Source organism: Moschus berezovskii, chromosome 24 (genome assembly GCF_049115385.1).
Source record: "Moschus berezovskii isolate FMDL1 chromosome 24, NW_MosBer_1.0, whole genome shotgun sequence".
Classification (NCBI taxonomy): Eukaryota; Metazoa; Chordata; class Mammalia; order Artiodactyla; family Moschidae; genus Moschus; species Moschus berezovskii.
The window spans coordinates 4,876,270-4,891,772 of NC_142483.1; the positions used below are offsets into that span (position 1 = coordinate 4,876,270).

The window sequence follows — 15,503 nt, forward strand, 5'->3', positions numbered from 1 at the left end:
AAAAGACTCTTCCTCACCCTTAAAATTAGATACAAATATTAGAGAACCTTGGTGCGGGTTTTTTTTTTTTTTTTTTTACCACTTATGAAGTGCTTTCCTACCCATCATAGAATTTAGAGACAATTTTAATGGAAAGAAAGCACAGCCAAATCTTAACAGTGATAGTCTCTGGATGGTGGGATTTGGGGTGATTTTAACCTTACTTGTGTTTCCCTAAAGCTTCAAAATCTTCTGCAGTTTCAGAGCTGAATAGAAACAATGGTTGCATAACATTGTGAATGCAATAAATGCACTAAATTGTAAAGTGTACAATTTTACGTTATGTGAATTTCACCTCATCCAAAAGATCTCCTGGAATACCTACACACGTGATTTCATAGTCATTTGTGAAAATGAGGTTTGAGGCGAGAACAAGCAAGGACTTTTAAGGCTCAAAGGCTGTTCAATCAGCAGTCCCTCTCCCCCTCCCATGTCCAAGTCATAATCCCAGGCGGCCAGCCTGCAGCGCGCTCCTCCGACCACCAGGGGGCTCTGCGGAGGCCTGACATCCCCACTCGCGGGAGGGCGCCTGCTCTTGCTCTCGCGCCTTCGGAGCACGTGTGCGCGCGGGGGGCGTGGCCCGCGTGGCCGCCTGAGCGGCCGGACGTCCCCAACTCGGTTGGCTCCCGGGTGCCTCCCGCCTGACGGACAGACTTCGTGTCTGACTGACCTGCCGCCCCGGGTCCTTGCGGGCCCCGTCTCCTCGCCCCCAGGCCCCAGCCTTCTTCCGTCCGGGCGGCCCCCGGCTTCCATCTCCCACCCCGAGCGGGTTCCCGTTCCCGCCCGCCGCCCTCCGGGGGCCCTGGGCGAGCCCCGGCCCCATGGCGCTGCAGGCGCTGCAGAGCTCGGGGGTGGCCTTCCGCAAGATCCTGTCTCACTTCCCCGAGGAGCTGAGCCTGGCTTTCGCCTACGGCTCGGGGGTGTACCGCCAGGCGGGGCCCAGCTCAGACCAGAAGGTGAGCCCGGGAGGTCCCTTTGCCTGCGGTCCTCCCGAGCCCTGGAGCTGCCGGGCCGCTCTGCGCACCCCCGTGTCAACTCGCAAAGCCCTGATACAAACCCTGCGAAAGGGCTCCTAGCAGAGCGGCAGCGTGAGCTGCGCTCCAAGGACGCGTAGGAGACCGCTTGGGTCTAAGAGCGGGAGATGCAGTTATGTGCAGGGAAGAGCTGGTGCCGGGGCAAGACGGAAAAAAAAAAAAAAACTTGGCAGGTTTTCGTTCAGCGTTCTCAGCCTTGCTGAACATTGGAGTTTTCTGGAAAGGTTAAAAAAATAATGATAATCTGGGTTCCAACTGCAGAGATTCAGGTTTAATTGGTCTGGGCTTTAGGAATTTAAGAAACTTTCCAGGTGATTCTACCACGCAGCCAAGCTTGAGAATTACATCTCTGGCTGTAGGAGAAAATACAAAGTGATTCTCCTGACTTTGGGAAGCTGACAGATGGATGGTAGGGTTCGGGCATTTGCAGGAAGGGAGTTAGCGCGTGAGCAGTATATTTGCTCCGACCCAGGACATTTACCAAGTGTCTGTTTAGGGCAAAGCATTGTTACTCTTCAAAGTTGGCGGAGCACCACAGCAGTGAGGGCAGAGGTTTCCTTATGATTGTAGTTTTTTTTTCTTCTGTATGTATATGGGGGGAAAGCTTTGCTTCCAAGGTGGAGACAGGATTCAAGACATCCAAGAGTGGCAGGCAGTTATTTTCCATTTAATGAGGCTTTTAATTGGCTTTGACTGACAGGGGCTTTTGAGCCGTTGCTGAATTAAGGTAGGAGGAGCAGGAGTCTAGGTAGAGATGTTTTCTGTATGTGCAGCTCGTGTTCTGGACTGGGTCTCCTTAATGAAGGAAATGGTCTGGTGCAGCCTGCACTAGGGCCTCACTAGATTACCTGGCTGTTCAGGCTTCCCTGGTGGCTCAGAGGTTAAAGCGTCTGCCTCCAATGTGGGAGACCCGGGTTCGATCCCTGGGTCAGGAAGATCACCTGGAGAAGGAAATTGTAGTCCACTCCCTTATTCTTGCCTGGAGAATCCCATGGATGGAGGAGCCTGTTAGTCCACGGGGTCACAAAGAGTTGGACACGACTGAGCGACTTCACTTCAATCTTTCAGTTAATCTGCCTGTTCACTTCCTGGTGAGGCCATCTATACTGTGCCTTGAATTTCCTGGTTCCCACCTATACTAGTACTTAAATAATGTGCTTATTTTGTATTTTATTGTGCTCAGTCTTCTCCGACTCTGCAACTCCATAGACTGTAGCCCACCAGGCTCCTCTATCCATTGGATTCTCCAGGCAAGAGTACTAGAGTAGGTTGCCATTTCTTCCTCCAGGTGATCTTCCTGACCTAGGGATTGAACCCTTGTTCCCGCGTCTCCTGCCTTGGCAGGATTCTTTACCACCGAGCCATCTGCAAAGCCCCCTAATTTAAGTTACTTTAATTTGGCAGTGTATGAGAAATGATAAATTTGGGGCATACAGGAAATTATAGATTATAATAGGCTATTTTTTCCCCAACATGTGTTAACATAAAATTGTTAAAAACGTGTCCACTCAAAATCTTAACTATCACCACTAGTTTGTAGGAAACTCAGAGTGTCCTGATTGTATAGTCACCTCTTCATTTTCCTGTGAATTTTTTCCTTTGAGCAGACCTGGAATTCCCTCCAAGAAAAGGTCTTTCCTTTTCCCTCACCCCCGTTCCCTGCAAGTTCACAAGTAGATTCCAGCCCCCGAGTCTCTCCCAGATGAGTCCCTGCCTCAGTGCCCTGGTCACTGGCAGGCAGCCCCGTGTGTGGTGGTTCATCCTTTGGTCCGCTGTCCCTTTCTGCTGCAGAAGCATTTCCATGGCAGCCAGCCTCCCTCTTGGGTCCCACCAGTCTATACCTGTATGCCATTCAGCTCTACTGACCTAGGCACAGCACCCAGAACATGCCCAGCTCTCATCTCCTCCGCAAGAGCGTTTTCATCCAACGGGCCTCCCCCGACCCCCTTCCTCAGGCCTCGCCTAACACTTCACCAAATCTGCTTAACTCTTGTGTGTTCTTGAAGACTCAGACTTACCAGAGTCTTGAAGAGTGTCATCCTCTGTGACCCCATTCTGAGTGAAATTCCACTAGCAAGTCATTTCGCTAATAATCTGTCTGTTCTCCCAGGTGACTTTGAGCCCTTTACCTGTATCTCAGGACCCATCAGAGCTCATTGTAGATGATCAGGGAGAGATTGGCTAATGGGTGAAGTTAAGATAACTTCTTTCCCTTTGCATAATGCTTTGTAGAGCTTGTCCAGGTGATGGTATCTGATCTGGAAGAAAAGTGGAGCACATGTAACTGGATCTAGATGGAAGACAGTATAGCAACGTGGTCTAACCCAGAATTTGGAACCAGACTGTGTTTGTCATTCATTAACTGTGTGTCCTTGGGCAGGGAACTTACTCAGTGCCGTGGTTTCCTTTCCTAAAGAAATATGATAACAATGGTATCTACCTTGTAGGATTGTTTTGAGGATAAAAAGTTCTGTATAACACAGAAAGTGTTTAAAAGAGGTCTGAAACATTACTTCATTAACCATTACTATTATGTGAGTTGACAAAAAACAAAGCTCAGCTTGGTTCCAGAGGTTCGCTTAAGTTTCCGACCCTGGGTCTTCTGTTAATCAAAGCTACATTGAGTCTTAGAGCTGTCCATTCTGTCTCAGTGTCTTTTTAGGAGTTAAAACTAAAATCCATCTCTTTTCTTCACCTCCCAGAATGCAATGCTGGATTTTGTGTTCACAGTCGATGACCCTGTCGCGTGGCATTCAAAGAACCTGAAGAAAAACTGGAACCACTACTCTTTCCTAAAAGTGCTGGGGCCCAGGATTATCGCTGCTGTCCAGAATAACTACGGCGCCGGCGTTTACTACAACCCGTTGATCACATGTGACGGGAGGGTGAGTGACTTCGGGCCTCTGTCTTAACTTGGGTGGACATTAACTTTTTTTCTTAGAATTCCAGCTAAATATGCATGCTCTTACAGTCAGGATATGTTCACACTCTTGCTGGATGAAGGTGGTGAATGTCAGTTTTTTTTTTTTTGCCTTTGGCTGAATGTTTTTTCGCTGGGAAAGATTGAGGGCAGGAGAAGTGGGCGGCAGAGGATGAGATGGTTAGATAGCATCACCGGTTTGATGGACATGAGGTTGACTCTGGGAGATGAGTTTTGACTCCAGAAGGTGGTGAAGGACAGGGAAACCTGATGTGCGTGGTGTCACAAAGAGTCAGACACGGCTTAGAGACTGAACAGCAACAAATGTTTCTTGGTGTCGCGTTTTAGTGTGCCTCCGCAGCACCCGCAGTGCCTGTCGGGCACACAGATGCTGGGCCCCACCCGCAGAGTTCCTGAACCAGCGGCTCTGGGGTGGGGTTTGCGGCTTTGCATTTCCACACTGAGGGGCACTCGTGCTGTAACACTGTGCTGGTTTGAGGTGTGCAGCATGCTGTAACACTGTGTTTGAGTGTAACAGCGTGTTTGAGGTGTGTTACTCGTGCTGTAACACTGTGCTGGTTTGAGGTGTGCAGCGTGCTGTAACACTGTGTTTGGGTGTAACAGCGTGTTTGAGGTGTGTCACTCGTGCTGTAACACTGTGCTGGTTTGAGGTGTGCAGCGGAAGGACTGACCTCACTGTGGGCTGACGACCCCAGTAAGTCTAGGTCACACCCGTCACCATGCACAGTTGGTTTTCTTTTTCTGGTGAGGAGAACTTTTAAGGTTTACTCTGAGCCGCAAGGATTTGCGTTTCTTTTTAAAATTTATTTTTAATTGGAGGATAATTGCTTTACACTATTGTGTTGGTTTCTGCCATACGTCAGCATGAATCAGCCAGAGGTGTACATGTGTCCCCTCCATCTGGAACATAACCTCCCACCCCATCCCGCCCCTCTGAGCTGTCGCCAGGCATCAGGTGAGCTCCCTGTGTTGTACAGCCCCATTATTTATCTCTTTTACACAGGGTGGTGTATATTTCAGTTCTTAGGTGAGCTCCCTGTGTTGAACAGCCACTTCCCATTAGCTGTCTCTTTTACACATGGTGGCGTATATTTCAGTGCTTCTGTCTGTCTTTGCCACCTTCTCCTGCCCCCCAGATTTGCGTTTCTAACGAGCTTTTAAATGATGCTGATGTTGCCTGTCCGGAACACACCTTGAGAACCACTGATTTGGTCAGTGGGAGGGATGGGCAGACCCATTGTGGATCAGGGTGGAAATTAATCTTATCTGTACAGAAAGGCACACACTCCCAGGGAGAAGTTGGAAGTGAAGAGGGGATCGTGGGTAGTTGAAAGTCTGTGGTGCCCAGTGGGAGGAATCCCTCGGTGCCATCGGTTGCGCAGAATTTGATGATGGGTGTTGGAGGGCAGATGAGCACCCCGGATCCCAGCGGAGGGTTGTCTGACTGCGGGGACCCCACCCAGTGGTCATTCCGATGAGGGGTCCAGACTCTAAGAGGACAGCCAGGAACCTGGCATGACCCCAGTGTGAGAGGACCAGTGGGAGCTGAGTCAGGGGCCTCCTAGATTTAGCTGGGCGAAGGATGACTCTGCCACACCAATGCTGCACCAGGCTCCTGATGGCTCAGGGCAGGCGAGTCACCTGAGGTACTTGTTGGAATGCAGATTCTGATTCACTGGGTCTGTGACACTGATGCTGCTGGGCGGTGGACCACACTTTGAAAGGCAGGAGGTTGGAGTACTGACTTGAGAAGGATTTTGCAGGCCTATCTGAGCGAGGCAGGGATGAGCACTGTGGTTGGTGATGTCTGCATCGCCTTTGGGCCGGATGTTTACTTTTCTGGTTGCCGTCAGGTCCTGCCTCCCAGCTGTCAGGTGCCTGCAGCAAGAAGGGCTCTGGGTGTGGTGGCCAGAGTGGAGGGAAGGCGGTCACTCAGCCCAGCCCTGCACATCCGCGCTAGTCATGGAGCTCGGAGCTCTGTGCTGTCTCCAGTATTAATATTATGCTGAGCTGACCTCTAATTAGTAGTTCAAAACAGTATTACGGGCTCCAGTAACCAAATATTTGGGCATAATTGTGTGCCAAAGGGACTGTACTTTTTAATTGAAATTCTTTAGCTACTTTTTAGATATTTGCAGCCTGCGAAGGCTGCTTGGATACTGATGTTCAGTGAAGTGAGTCTGAAGATATCTGTTGAAGCAAATGGGATTTTGTAACCAGGAATAACTGCATTCAGGGTTTGTGCAAATTACTACTGAAATGAGCTTGACCATAGTTCCATGTGTTCAGAGCTGATAAAGAGGTTTTATGTTTGCATGTTGCATTGTAATTACAGAGGTGTTTGAAATAGTCAACTGTGAAAGAGAAATTCACCATGTAAGCGATGTCAGTAAAAACTTTGAGGAAAATTTCTCATTCTCTGCGATGAAACAAACACGAAGCCCAGACTGAAATTCAGGGACCTGGTTTGGCTCTGCTCCTGCGGGTGCCTCCTCGGGCACATCGTTTATTCTCTCAGAGCGTCAGGTTTCTTATTTCTCACATGAGAGGCATGAACCGTTTCACGTGTCTGTTGCAAGGACTGGTGTTTCTATTGACATTTCCAGTCCTTTGAGGACCAAGACCAGACAGCCTGTAAGAGCCACTCTGCCTCTGACGTCACAGCATGGATATCGTCGGCAACAGACAGTCTCGGAAACTGACCCTTTGCAAACGATTTCGTGGAGATGTGTGTTTACAAGGCAGGCGGTTTTTTGAGTGGCTTTGGAAATCAAGCTTCTGCCCTGGTCAGAAATTTAGTTCTTTATATTTTGTACTTGTACAAGTGTCAGTATGGCATTTTGCTCTTTTTCATGCACATTTCTTTTCTTTTCCAGCTTATCAAATACGGAGTTATTAGCACCAGTGTTTTGATCGAAGATCTCCTCAACTGGAATAACTTATACATTGCTGGTCGACTCCAAAAACCGGTGAGTGAGTGTTCTGTGAGGACTGTCTCTCCTTTCCAAACCCGACTTTACTTTGACCTTTGTGATTGCATTGGCATGGAAATGAGCTTCAGACTCCTTTTCCTGCGCACAGAATTTGTTGCCAAACAGTATCCAGGTATCACTCACGCTGCTGCTTCCCTCTCTCTCAAGATTCTCCAGGTGTCTGAATGGGTCAGACTCAGAGTCAGTTAGTTTTGAGTTGGGAGGATGACAGGGCAGGTGCCCAGGCCACAGTATAGCCTCTGTCAGCAAACAACCCCAGATCACCGTTTCTTCTAGAATGCCAGTGCCATGGGGCACTGCTTTTTCCAGTTTGTCCCAACAGTGCCTGGGATCCCATCTCAGCGCCCTCCTTGTTTGGGAGGTTGTTGGAGGAGGCCACGGGGCAGGCTTTTCCCTGGGCTTTATTGGAAGTGAAAATCAAGAAAACAGCACAGAGGACCTGAGCTTCTGACGCACGTTCACAAATGCCAGGTTCCTTCTTTTGTGTAGGTGTGTAGTCTGTGTCTGAGAAGGATATCTTCATAGTTTAAGATCTAGACCAAGTTGTCACAATTGCTAATCTCCCAACAAGAATTAATTTTTCTCGACTGTCAGAGGGTCTTCAGCCCCAAAGAGGGTTCACAGAGTGTTCTCAGACACCTCTCATAGGTGACTATGCTGCTCCTTTGTCAGCTGTGGCAAGAGATTAGAGAGTTTTATACAATCTTAGCTCACTTGGTTGTGTGATGAAGTCTCCACTGATACGTGAGGGAGGCCCAGATTCTCTTACCTTGAATTTAGGCTTAGACTTTAACAGGGCAGCTCGTATGATCGGGGCGACAGTTACAGGGACACGGTGTGCTGCTCTCAGTCGCTCGGCCACGCCCGACTCTGCGACCCCAGGGACCATAGCCCCCCAGGCTCCCCTGTCCATGGGATTTCCCAGGCAAGAATACAGAAGTGGGTTGCCATTTCCTGCTCCTGGGGATCCTCCCAGCCCAGGGATTGAACCTGTGTCCATCAGCAGGTGGATTCTTTACCACTGTGCCATCTGGGAAGCCCCCATACTACACTTGATCTTAGCCAAAATGTGTGGGTACATCCATATGTAAAAATCTGCCAAGCTGTGCTGGGGAGATTGCTTTGCTTTACTATATATAGTTTTACTTAAGTAAAAGCTTGTTTTAAGTCCAGAAACAACGTATGCGTTCATGGTAGGTCACTTCAGTCGTGTCCAGCTCTGTGTGATGCTATGGACTGTAGCCTGCCAGGCTCCTCTGTCTGTGGGAATCTCCAGGCAAGAATACTGGAGTGGGTTACCATGCCCTCCTCATAATTGAGGAAATAAGTGTAATTGGATATTTGTAAATATTCCTTTTCTTTCCAAGTTTCTTTTTAAATACACAAAATATGTAGCTTGATAGGAAGATTAATGAATGTGGAATTAGAATCCTTGGATCTTACTCATTCCTGCTACTTATTCACTGTTTATGTGATGTTGCTGCTGCTAAGTCACTTCAGTCGTGTCCGACTCTGTGCGACCCCATAGATGGCAGCCCACCAGGCTCCCCTGTCCCTGGGATTCTCCAGGCAAGAACACTGGAGTGGGTTGCCATTTCCTTCTCCAATGCATGGAAGTGAAACATGAAAGTGAAGTCGCTCAGTCATGTCCGACTCATAGCGACCCCATGGACTGCAGCCTACCAGGCTCCTCCATCCATGGGATTTTCTAGGCAAGAGTACTGGAGTGGCTTGCCATTGCCCTCTCCGTTTTGTGATGTTAGGCAGCTTGTTTTATACTTCTCTGTGCTCAGTTGTGTCCAACCCCAGGGAATGTACCCCACTGGGCTCCTCTGTCCGTGGATTTTCCCAGGCAAGAATCCAGAAGTGGGTCGCCATTTCCTTCTCTAGGGTATCTTCCCGACACAGAGATTGAACCCCAGTCTCTTGCATCTCCTGCTTTGGCAGGCTGATGACCACTAGTGCCATGTAGAATGGGAATAGCAATCCTTGCCCTGTGAAAAGTGGAAGCAGGATACTAATACTGGAAAGAACACAGGTGTTTTCAAGTCAGACAGTTCTAGGGTTTGAGTCCCAGCTCTGACACCCCCTCGCCGTGTAAACTGGCACCAGGGCCTTAACCTGCCTGGGCCACGGGACTCCCTCACCCGTGGCTGAGAGTGATGACACTGACCTCAGAAGGCATTTGAGAAATGCCTAGACCTGAGACGCCCGGCACCTCGCAGACGCTCAGGAAACCATCTTTCCCTTCTTTGGGTCTTCACCTGTCTCAGTCATTTTGAGATAAAATGCGGTGCTGAATGTGAAAGTGTAATCTCTCTACTATGTTTTGTTCTTGCAATATTTCAAGTTGTTGTTTTTTTAAACAATCTACCCAGCACAGCTTGGCATTGTTGCTATTGTTCAGTCACTAAGTCATATCCAACTCTGCAACCCCGTGAACCTGCGGCATGCCAGGCTTCCCTGTCCTTCACTATCCCTCAGAGTTTGCTCAAACTCATGTCTGTTGAGTCAGTGATGCCATGTGACCATCTTGTCCTCTGTTGTCCCCTTCTCTTCCTGCCCTCAATCTTTCCCATCATCAGGGTCTTTTCCAATGAGTTGGCTCTTCACATCAGGTGGCCAAAGTATTGGAGCTGCAGCTTCAGCCTCAGTCCTTCCAGTGAATATTCAGGGCTGATTTCCTTTAGGAGTGACTGGTTTGATCTCCTTGCAGCCCAAGTGTCTCTCAGGAGTCTTCTCCAACACCACAGTTCAAAAGCATCAATTCTTCAGTGCTCAGCCTACTGTATGATCCAACTCTCACATCCATACATGACTACTGGAAAAAACCATAGCTTTGACTAGACGGACCTTTGTCAGCAAAGTAACATCTCTGCTTTTTAATATGCTGTCTAGGTTGGTCATAGCCTTTCTTCCAAGGAGCAAGCATCTTAATTTCATGGCTGCAGTCACCGTCTGCAGTGATTTTGGAGCCCCCAAAAATAAAGTCTGTCACTGTTTCTACTTTTTCCCCATCTGTTTGCCATGAAGTGATGGGACTGGATGCTGTGATCTTAGTTTTTGAATGTTGACTTTTAAGCCAGTTTTTATCACTCGCCTCTTTCACCCTGATCAAGAGACTCTTTAGTTACTCTTCACTTTCTGCCATTAAAGTGGTATCATCTGCATATCTGAGGTTTGTGATATATCTTCCTGAAATCTTGATTCCAGCTATGATTCATCCAGCCCAGCATTTCACATGATGTACTCTGCGTATAAGTTAAATAAACAGGGTGATAGTGTACAGCCTTGAAGTAATTCTTTCCCTGTTTGGAACCAGTCCATTGTTCCATGTCTGGTTCTAACTGTTGCTTCTTGTCCTGCATACAGGTTTCTCAGGAGATGGTAAGGTAGTCTGGTATTCCCATCTCTTCAAGAATTTTCCACAATTTGTTGTGATCCACACAGTCGAAGGCTTTATCATAGTCAGTGAAGCAGAAGTGGATATTTTTTGGAATTCCCTTGCTTTTTCTATGATCCAACAGATGTTGGCAACTTGATCTCTGGTTCCTCTGCCTTTTCTAAATTGAGCTTGTACAAATAGACTGCAGAAAACAGATGTGCCATGAAATCTCAGAAGGTAAGCACTGGAAATAACCTCAGATTTCATCTAAATATGTATCCTGATAAAAACATCAGTTCAGAGCAACACTCAGATACACTCAGGTCATTTAAAACTGCATTTCTCAGCTTACTTGGAGAAGACAATGTTCTTGATAACAATGACAGTCCCTCAGGCCTGTTGGGCTTTCCTGGTGGCACTAGTGGTAAAGAACCCACCTGCCAATGCAGGAGACATAAGAGACACGGATTTGAACCCTGGGTTGGGAACATCCCCTGGAGGAGGGCATGGCGACTCACTCCAGTATTCTTGCCTGGAGAATACCATGGGCAGAGGAGCCTGGCGGGCTACAGTCTGTGGGGTCGCAGAGAGTCGGATGAGACTGAAGTGACTTAGCACATGTGCACAGGCTTAATTATTAAGAAGCTTCTCAGTTGAGTTCAGTTGCTCAGTCGTCTCCGACTCTTTGCAACCCCGTGGACTGCAGCACGCCAGCCTTCCCTGTCCATTACCAACTCCCAGAGTTTACTCAAACTCATATCCATTGAATCAGTGATACCATCCAACCATTTCATCCTCTGTCGTCCCCTTCTCCTCCTGCCTTCAATCTTTCCTAGCACCAGGAAAGAAGCTTCTAGCACAAGAAAATTAAGCTATCTTAAGAACCAATTGAGATTTTGAACATAATACTTGAAATTAAAAATCATCAATGGATAAATCAACTCTTCCACCTACACCTGACTCCAATTTCTCTTTGCTGCAGAAGTAAATCACTGTTAACTGGAGAATTCTTAGGATAAGTATCTTTAAACTATTTTTACCCCTGAAAGTGTTAGTCACTCAATCGTGTCCAACTCTTTGCATCCCTATATGGTCGGTAGCCTGCCAGACTCCTCTGTTCATGGAATTCTCCAGGCAAGAATACTGCAGTGGATAGTCATTCCCTTCTCAAGGAGATCTTCCCAGCCCAGGGATCGAACCTTGGATTTTTTCAGGCAGCTTCTTTACCGTCTGAGCCAAATACAGATTTTTTTAACTCTGCTGCTGCTGCTAAGTCAATTCAGTCGTGTCCGACTCTGTGTGACCCCATAGACGGCAACCCACCAGGCTCCCCCATCGCTGGGATTTTTACCTCTAGGTGGCAGCAGATATTAACCAAATGAACAAATCTGATAAAAAGGAAGAGTTGGAAGCCTTTGGTCGAAAATAATGGTTGAATATCTTAAGAAAGAATCGTGAGAATGAGTGTGGATTTTTTGTTTTCATGTGTCTTAAAGGGAATTACATTAAATTATGTTGTCTGAAGCTCTAAAATTATCCTCCATGTTACAAATGGAATAAGATTTCTCAATCACTAACAGTTTAAGTCTTTAAAAGGAATATGCAGATGGCATATGGGAACTCTGTGCTTCTCATTTAGCTTTGCTGTGAACCTAAACCTACTTTAAAAGATAAAGTTTATTATTAAGAAAATAGGAAAGAATATAGAGGAATACTTTGCTTAAAAAGATGGACATTTCTGGAAAAAATTGAGTACAGGTTGCATTTCTGTTGTACTTTACGGTTACCTTATCATTGAGGAGACAGCCCGGTTTTACTTCTGGTGCAGCTGTAAGTTTGCGTTATTGACCACGCCATTTTCCAAGTCGAGAAACATGTGAAGTATTTAATAGAATCTCGCTGTGGCCAGTCTTTAGGCCAAAGAAGTCTAAAGTTATATTAGTATTTATTCCTCTAATTTATTTATTGTAAGTTGAATTTTTGTATTTCATGGTTTTTTTTAGTGTATGGATAATTTGGCGTAAATATTTAAAGCATTCACTTTGACAAACAATGGTCTTTTAAGAGAATCCCTTGTTAAGAGAATTTTAATTTATTTTAATGTATTCATTTCAATATATTTTTTCCTTTTATTTGCTAGTCATATAGTTTTTTTTGAATAATAGCTTTATTGAGATATAATCACACACACTTCAACCCTTTAAAAAAGTGTATGACTCAGTGGTTTTTTGGTATATTCACAGTTTGCAAGCGTCACCATATTGTTACTTCATTGACTTACTTTTCTGTAGTAGAAAACCTCCCCCAGTGGTAGAAAGGGTCCCTGAATGAGACTTGGAAGGCCTGGCTCACTAGTCTTGGCTCTGCCTGGCTGAGAGCAAATCTTTGAGCCTCTAGCCTTTGAAATGAAAGATTGAGCCATTCATTTACTTATTCAGAAGACGACTAAGTTTTTTCTCTGTGTATGCCAGAATAAAAAAAAAAGACAACCACATTTCTAGTCTCAAGCACCTACAGTCCAGTAGATAGATAATAAGTTGTTTTTTTTAATCCACTTCAAATGTCTACTGTTTCTTTTTGGTCCTCAAGCAGTCCATTTAGAAAAATCGGCCTTTCTGTTCATTTGGAATGGAAAGCTGCTACGGGAAGTGTCATTGGATTAATGGTCGAGTGTTTGAACGGGAGGGAGGGAGGGCTGTGTTCTTTGTGACTGTAACTTCACTCTGCAATTCAAGCTCTGTCTCCATGGACTGTTAGAGAGGAGACCAGGTGTGACTTTGTCCTTTTTTCTGTCTTGAAAGGCGCTCGCCAATCTCTCTGGTTGGGCTTTTGAAAGGCCCTTCGAGTGTTGGGCCTCCTCTCTCTCCACTGAGGGTATTCCCCTCCGCAGCACTGCTGCCGCTCGCTCTATGGTTGGGTCGGGGCACTCCTAGTAAGATACAGACAGCTGTGCACAGACCTGAGGACTTCCCTTTTCTTCCGGGGCCTCTCTGGCAGTGTCCCAAGAGTTCACTGGCTTTTCACTCTGAACAGCAAGGAACAGTGCTGCCCAGACAAGTTCCTGGTTGACCTTCCTCTGGAGAACCAGATGAGCAGAGTCTCCTGAACTCACATTTTTCCTTTGAGTTGGGAGGCTTTTATTTTCCTTCTCTTAACCTTAAGTAGCAAACAGACTGCCTTTAAAAAAAAGAAACACTTAAGTAGAAACTTTCTTAGAGAACACAAGTATTTTTCATCGAATAGGAAAAATTTTCCCAAACTTACTCTTTCCTTTGCACCTTTGATTCCTTAGTATCTCAAAATAGCTTCTGTTTTCATTGAGTTTCTTTGAAAGTTCACCTCCCCTCACACCTGCAAAAAAAAAAAAAAAAGGAGAGAGAGTGAAGAATTATTGAGCAGGACCTGGTGAATGAGGATGAAGAATAGGAAATAATAAAGAGGCTTCACAGGCTCTCTGGACAGGTCCTGATCCGGGGTGCCGCCTGTTCCTCGAGGGGAGCTCTTTTAATCCTCTGGGTCTCAGTCTCCCCATTAGTGAGATGAGGAGGCTGCCCTCCTAGATCCCCAATTCCATATGGACTGTAAGGCTTGGGAAAGTTATTCAAGGACTAGACAGAGGAGTTATTGTAGGACCTTCAATTTTGTCTTAATCATCTTCCAAGATTAAAAATTAAGCGGGACAGAATGCGTGAAGGTATGTCTGAATACTCAGAGCTGGCTTTGCCAAGTACAAGGGTGTTACCCCGGTCTTTGCCATCAGCTCATTGTGCAGCCTTGGGCAGGCCATGCTCCTGGGCTGCTCCTTGCTTTGACTTTCTGCAGATGTTTGTGGTAATTCCAAACTCACCAAAGTGCTCCAACGCTTAATTCAGGGCCACTCAGTTCAGTTTGGTTCAATCGCTCAGTCGTGTCTGACTCTGTGCGACCCCATGAATCACAGCACGCCAGACCTCCCTGTCCATCACCAACTCCCGGAGTTCACTCAAACTCACGTCCATCAAGTCGGTGATGCCATCCAGCCATCTCAGTCTCTGTCGTCCCCGTCTCCTCCTGCCCCCAATCCTTCCCAGCATCAGTCTTTTCCAGTGAGTCAACTCTTCGCATGAGGTGGCCAAAGTATTGGAGTTTCAGCTTTAGCATCAGTCCTTCCAGTGAGCACCGAGGACTGATCTTCTTTAGAATGGACTGGTTGGATCTCCTTGCAGTCCAAGGGACTCTCAAGAGTCTTCTCCAACACCACAGTTCAAAAGCATCAATTCTTCGGTGCTCAGCTTTCTTCACAGTCCAACTCTCACATCCATACATGACCACTGGAAAATTCATAGCCTTGACTAGACGGACCTTTGTTGGCAAAGTAATGTCTCTGCTTTTTAATATGCTATCTAGATTGGTCATAACTTTCCTTCCAAGGAGTAAGCGTCGTTTAATTTCATGGCTGCAGTCAGCATCTGCAGTGATTTTGGAGCCCAAAAAGATAAAGTCTGACACTGTTTCCACTGTTTCCCCATCTATTTCTCATGAAGTGATGGGACCAGATGCCATGATCTTCGTTTTCTGAATGTTGAGCTTTAAGCCAACTTTTTCACTCTCCTCTTGCACTTTCATCAAGAGACTTTTGAGTTCCTCTTCACTTTCTGCGATAAGGGTGGTGTCATCTGCCTGTCTGAGGTTATTGATATTTCTCCCGGCAGTCTTGATTGCAGCTTGTGCCTTATTCAGCCCAGCATTTCGCATGATATACTCTGCATAAAAGTTAAATAAGCAGGGTGACAGTATACAGCCTTGACATACTCCTCTCCCAGTTTTGAACCAGTTACTTGTTCCATGTCCAGTTCTAACTGTTGCTTCTTGACCTGTATACAGGTTTCTCAGGAGGCAGATAAGGTGGTCTGGTATTCCCATCTCTTGAAGAATTTTCCACAATTTGTTGTGTTCAACACAGTCAAAGGCTTTTGCATAGTCAACAAAGCAGAAGTAGATGTTTTTCTGGAACTCTCTTCCTTTTTTGATGATCCAGCGGATGTTGGCATTTTGATCTCTGGTTCCTCTGCCTTTCCTAAAACCAACTTGAACATCTGGAAGTTCACGGTTCACGTATTGCTGGAGCCTGG

At 46.5% G+C, this 15,503-nt stretch overlaps 1 protein-coding gene across 2 annotated transcripts in view; it reads left to right on the plus strand.

Annotated features, from left to right (window-relative positions):
* The first annotated feature begins 721 nt into the window (after window positions 1-721).
* TAMM41 (TAM41 mitochondrial translocator assembly and maintenance homolog) overlaps window positions 722-15,503 on the plus strand; it is a 54,070-nt gene continuing 39,288 nt past the window's right edge. For both annotated transcript variants that reach the window (XM_088831997.1, XM_055413571.2), the window contains exons 1-3: window positions 722-995; window positions 3,776-3,958; window positions 6,891-6,983. In XM_088831997.1, the coding sequence (XP_088688123.1) occupies window positions 861-995; window positions 3,776-3,958; window positions 6,891-6,983 (411 nt within the window). In that variant the 5' untranslated portion in view covers window positions 722-860. The remainder of the gene's footprint in view (window positions 996-3,775; window positions 3,959-6,890; window positions 6,984-15,503) is intronic.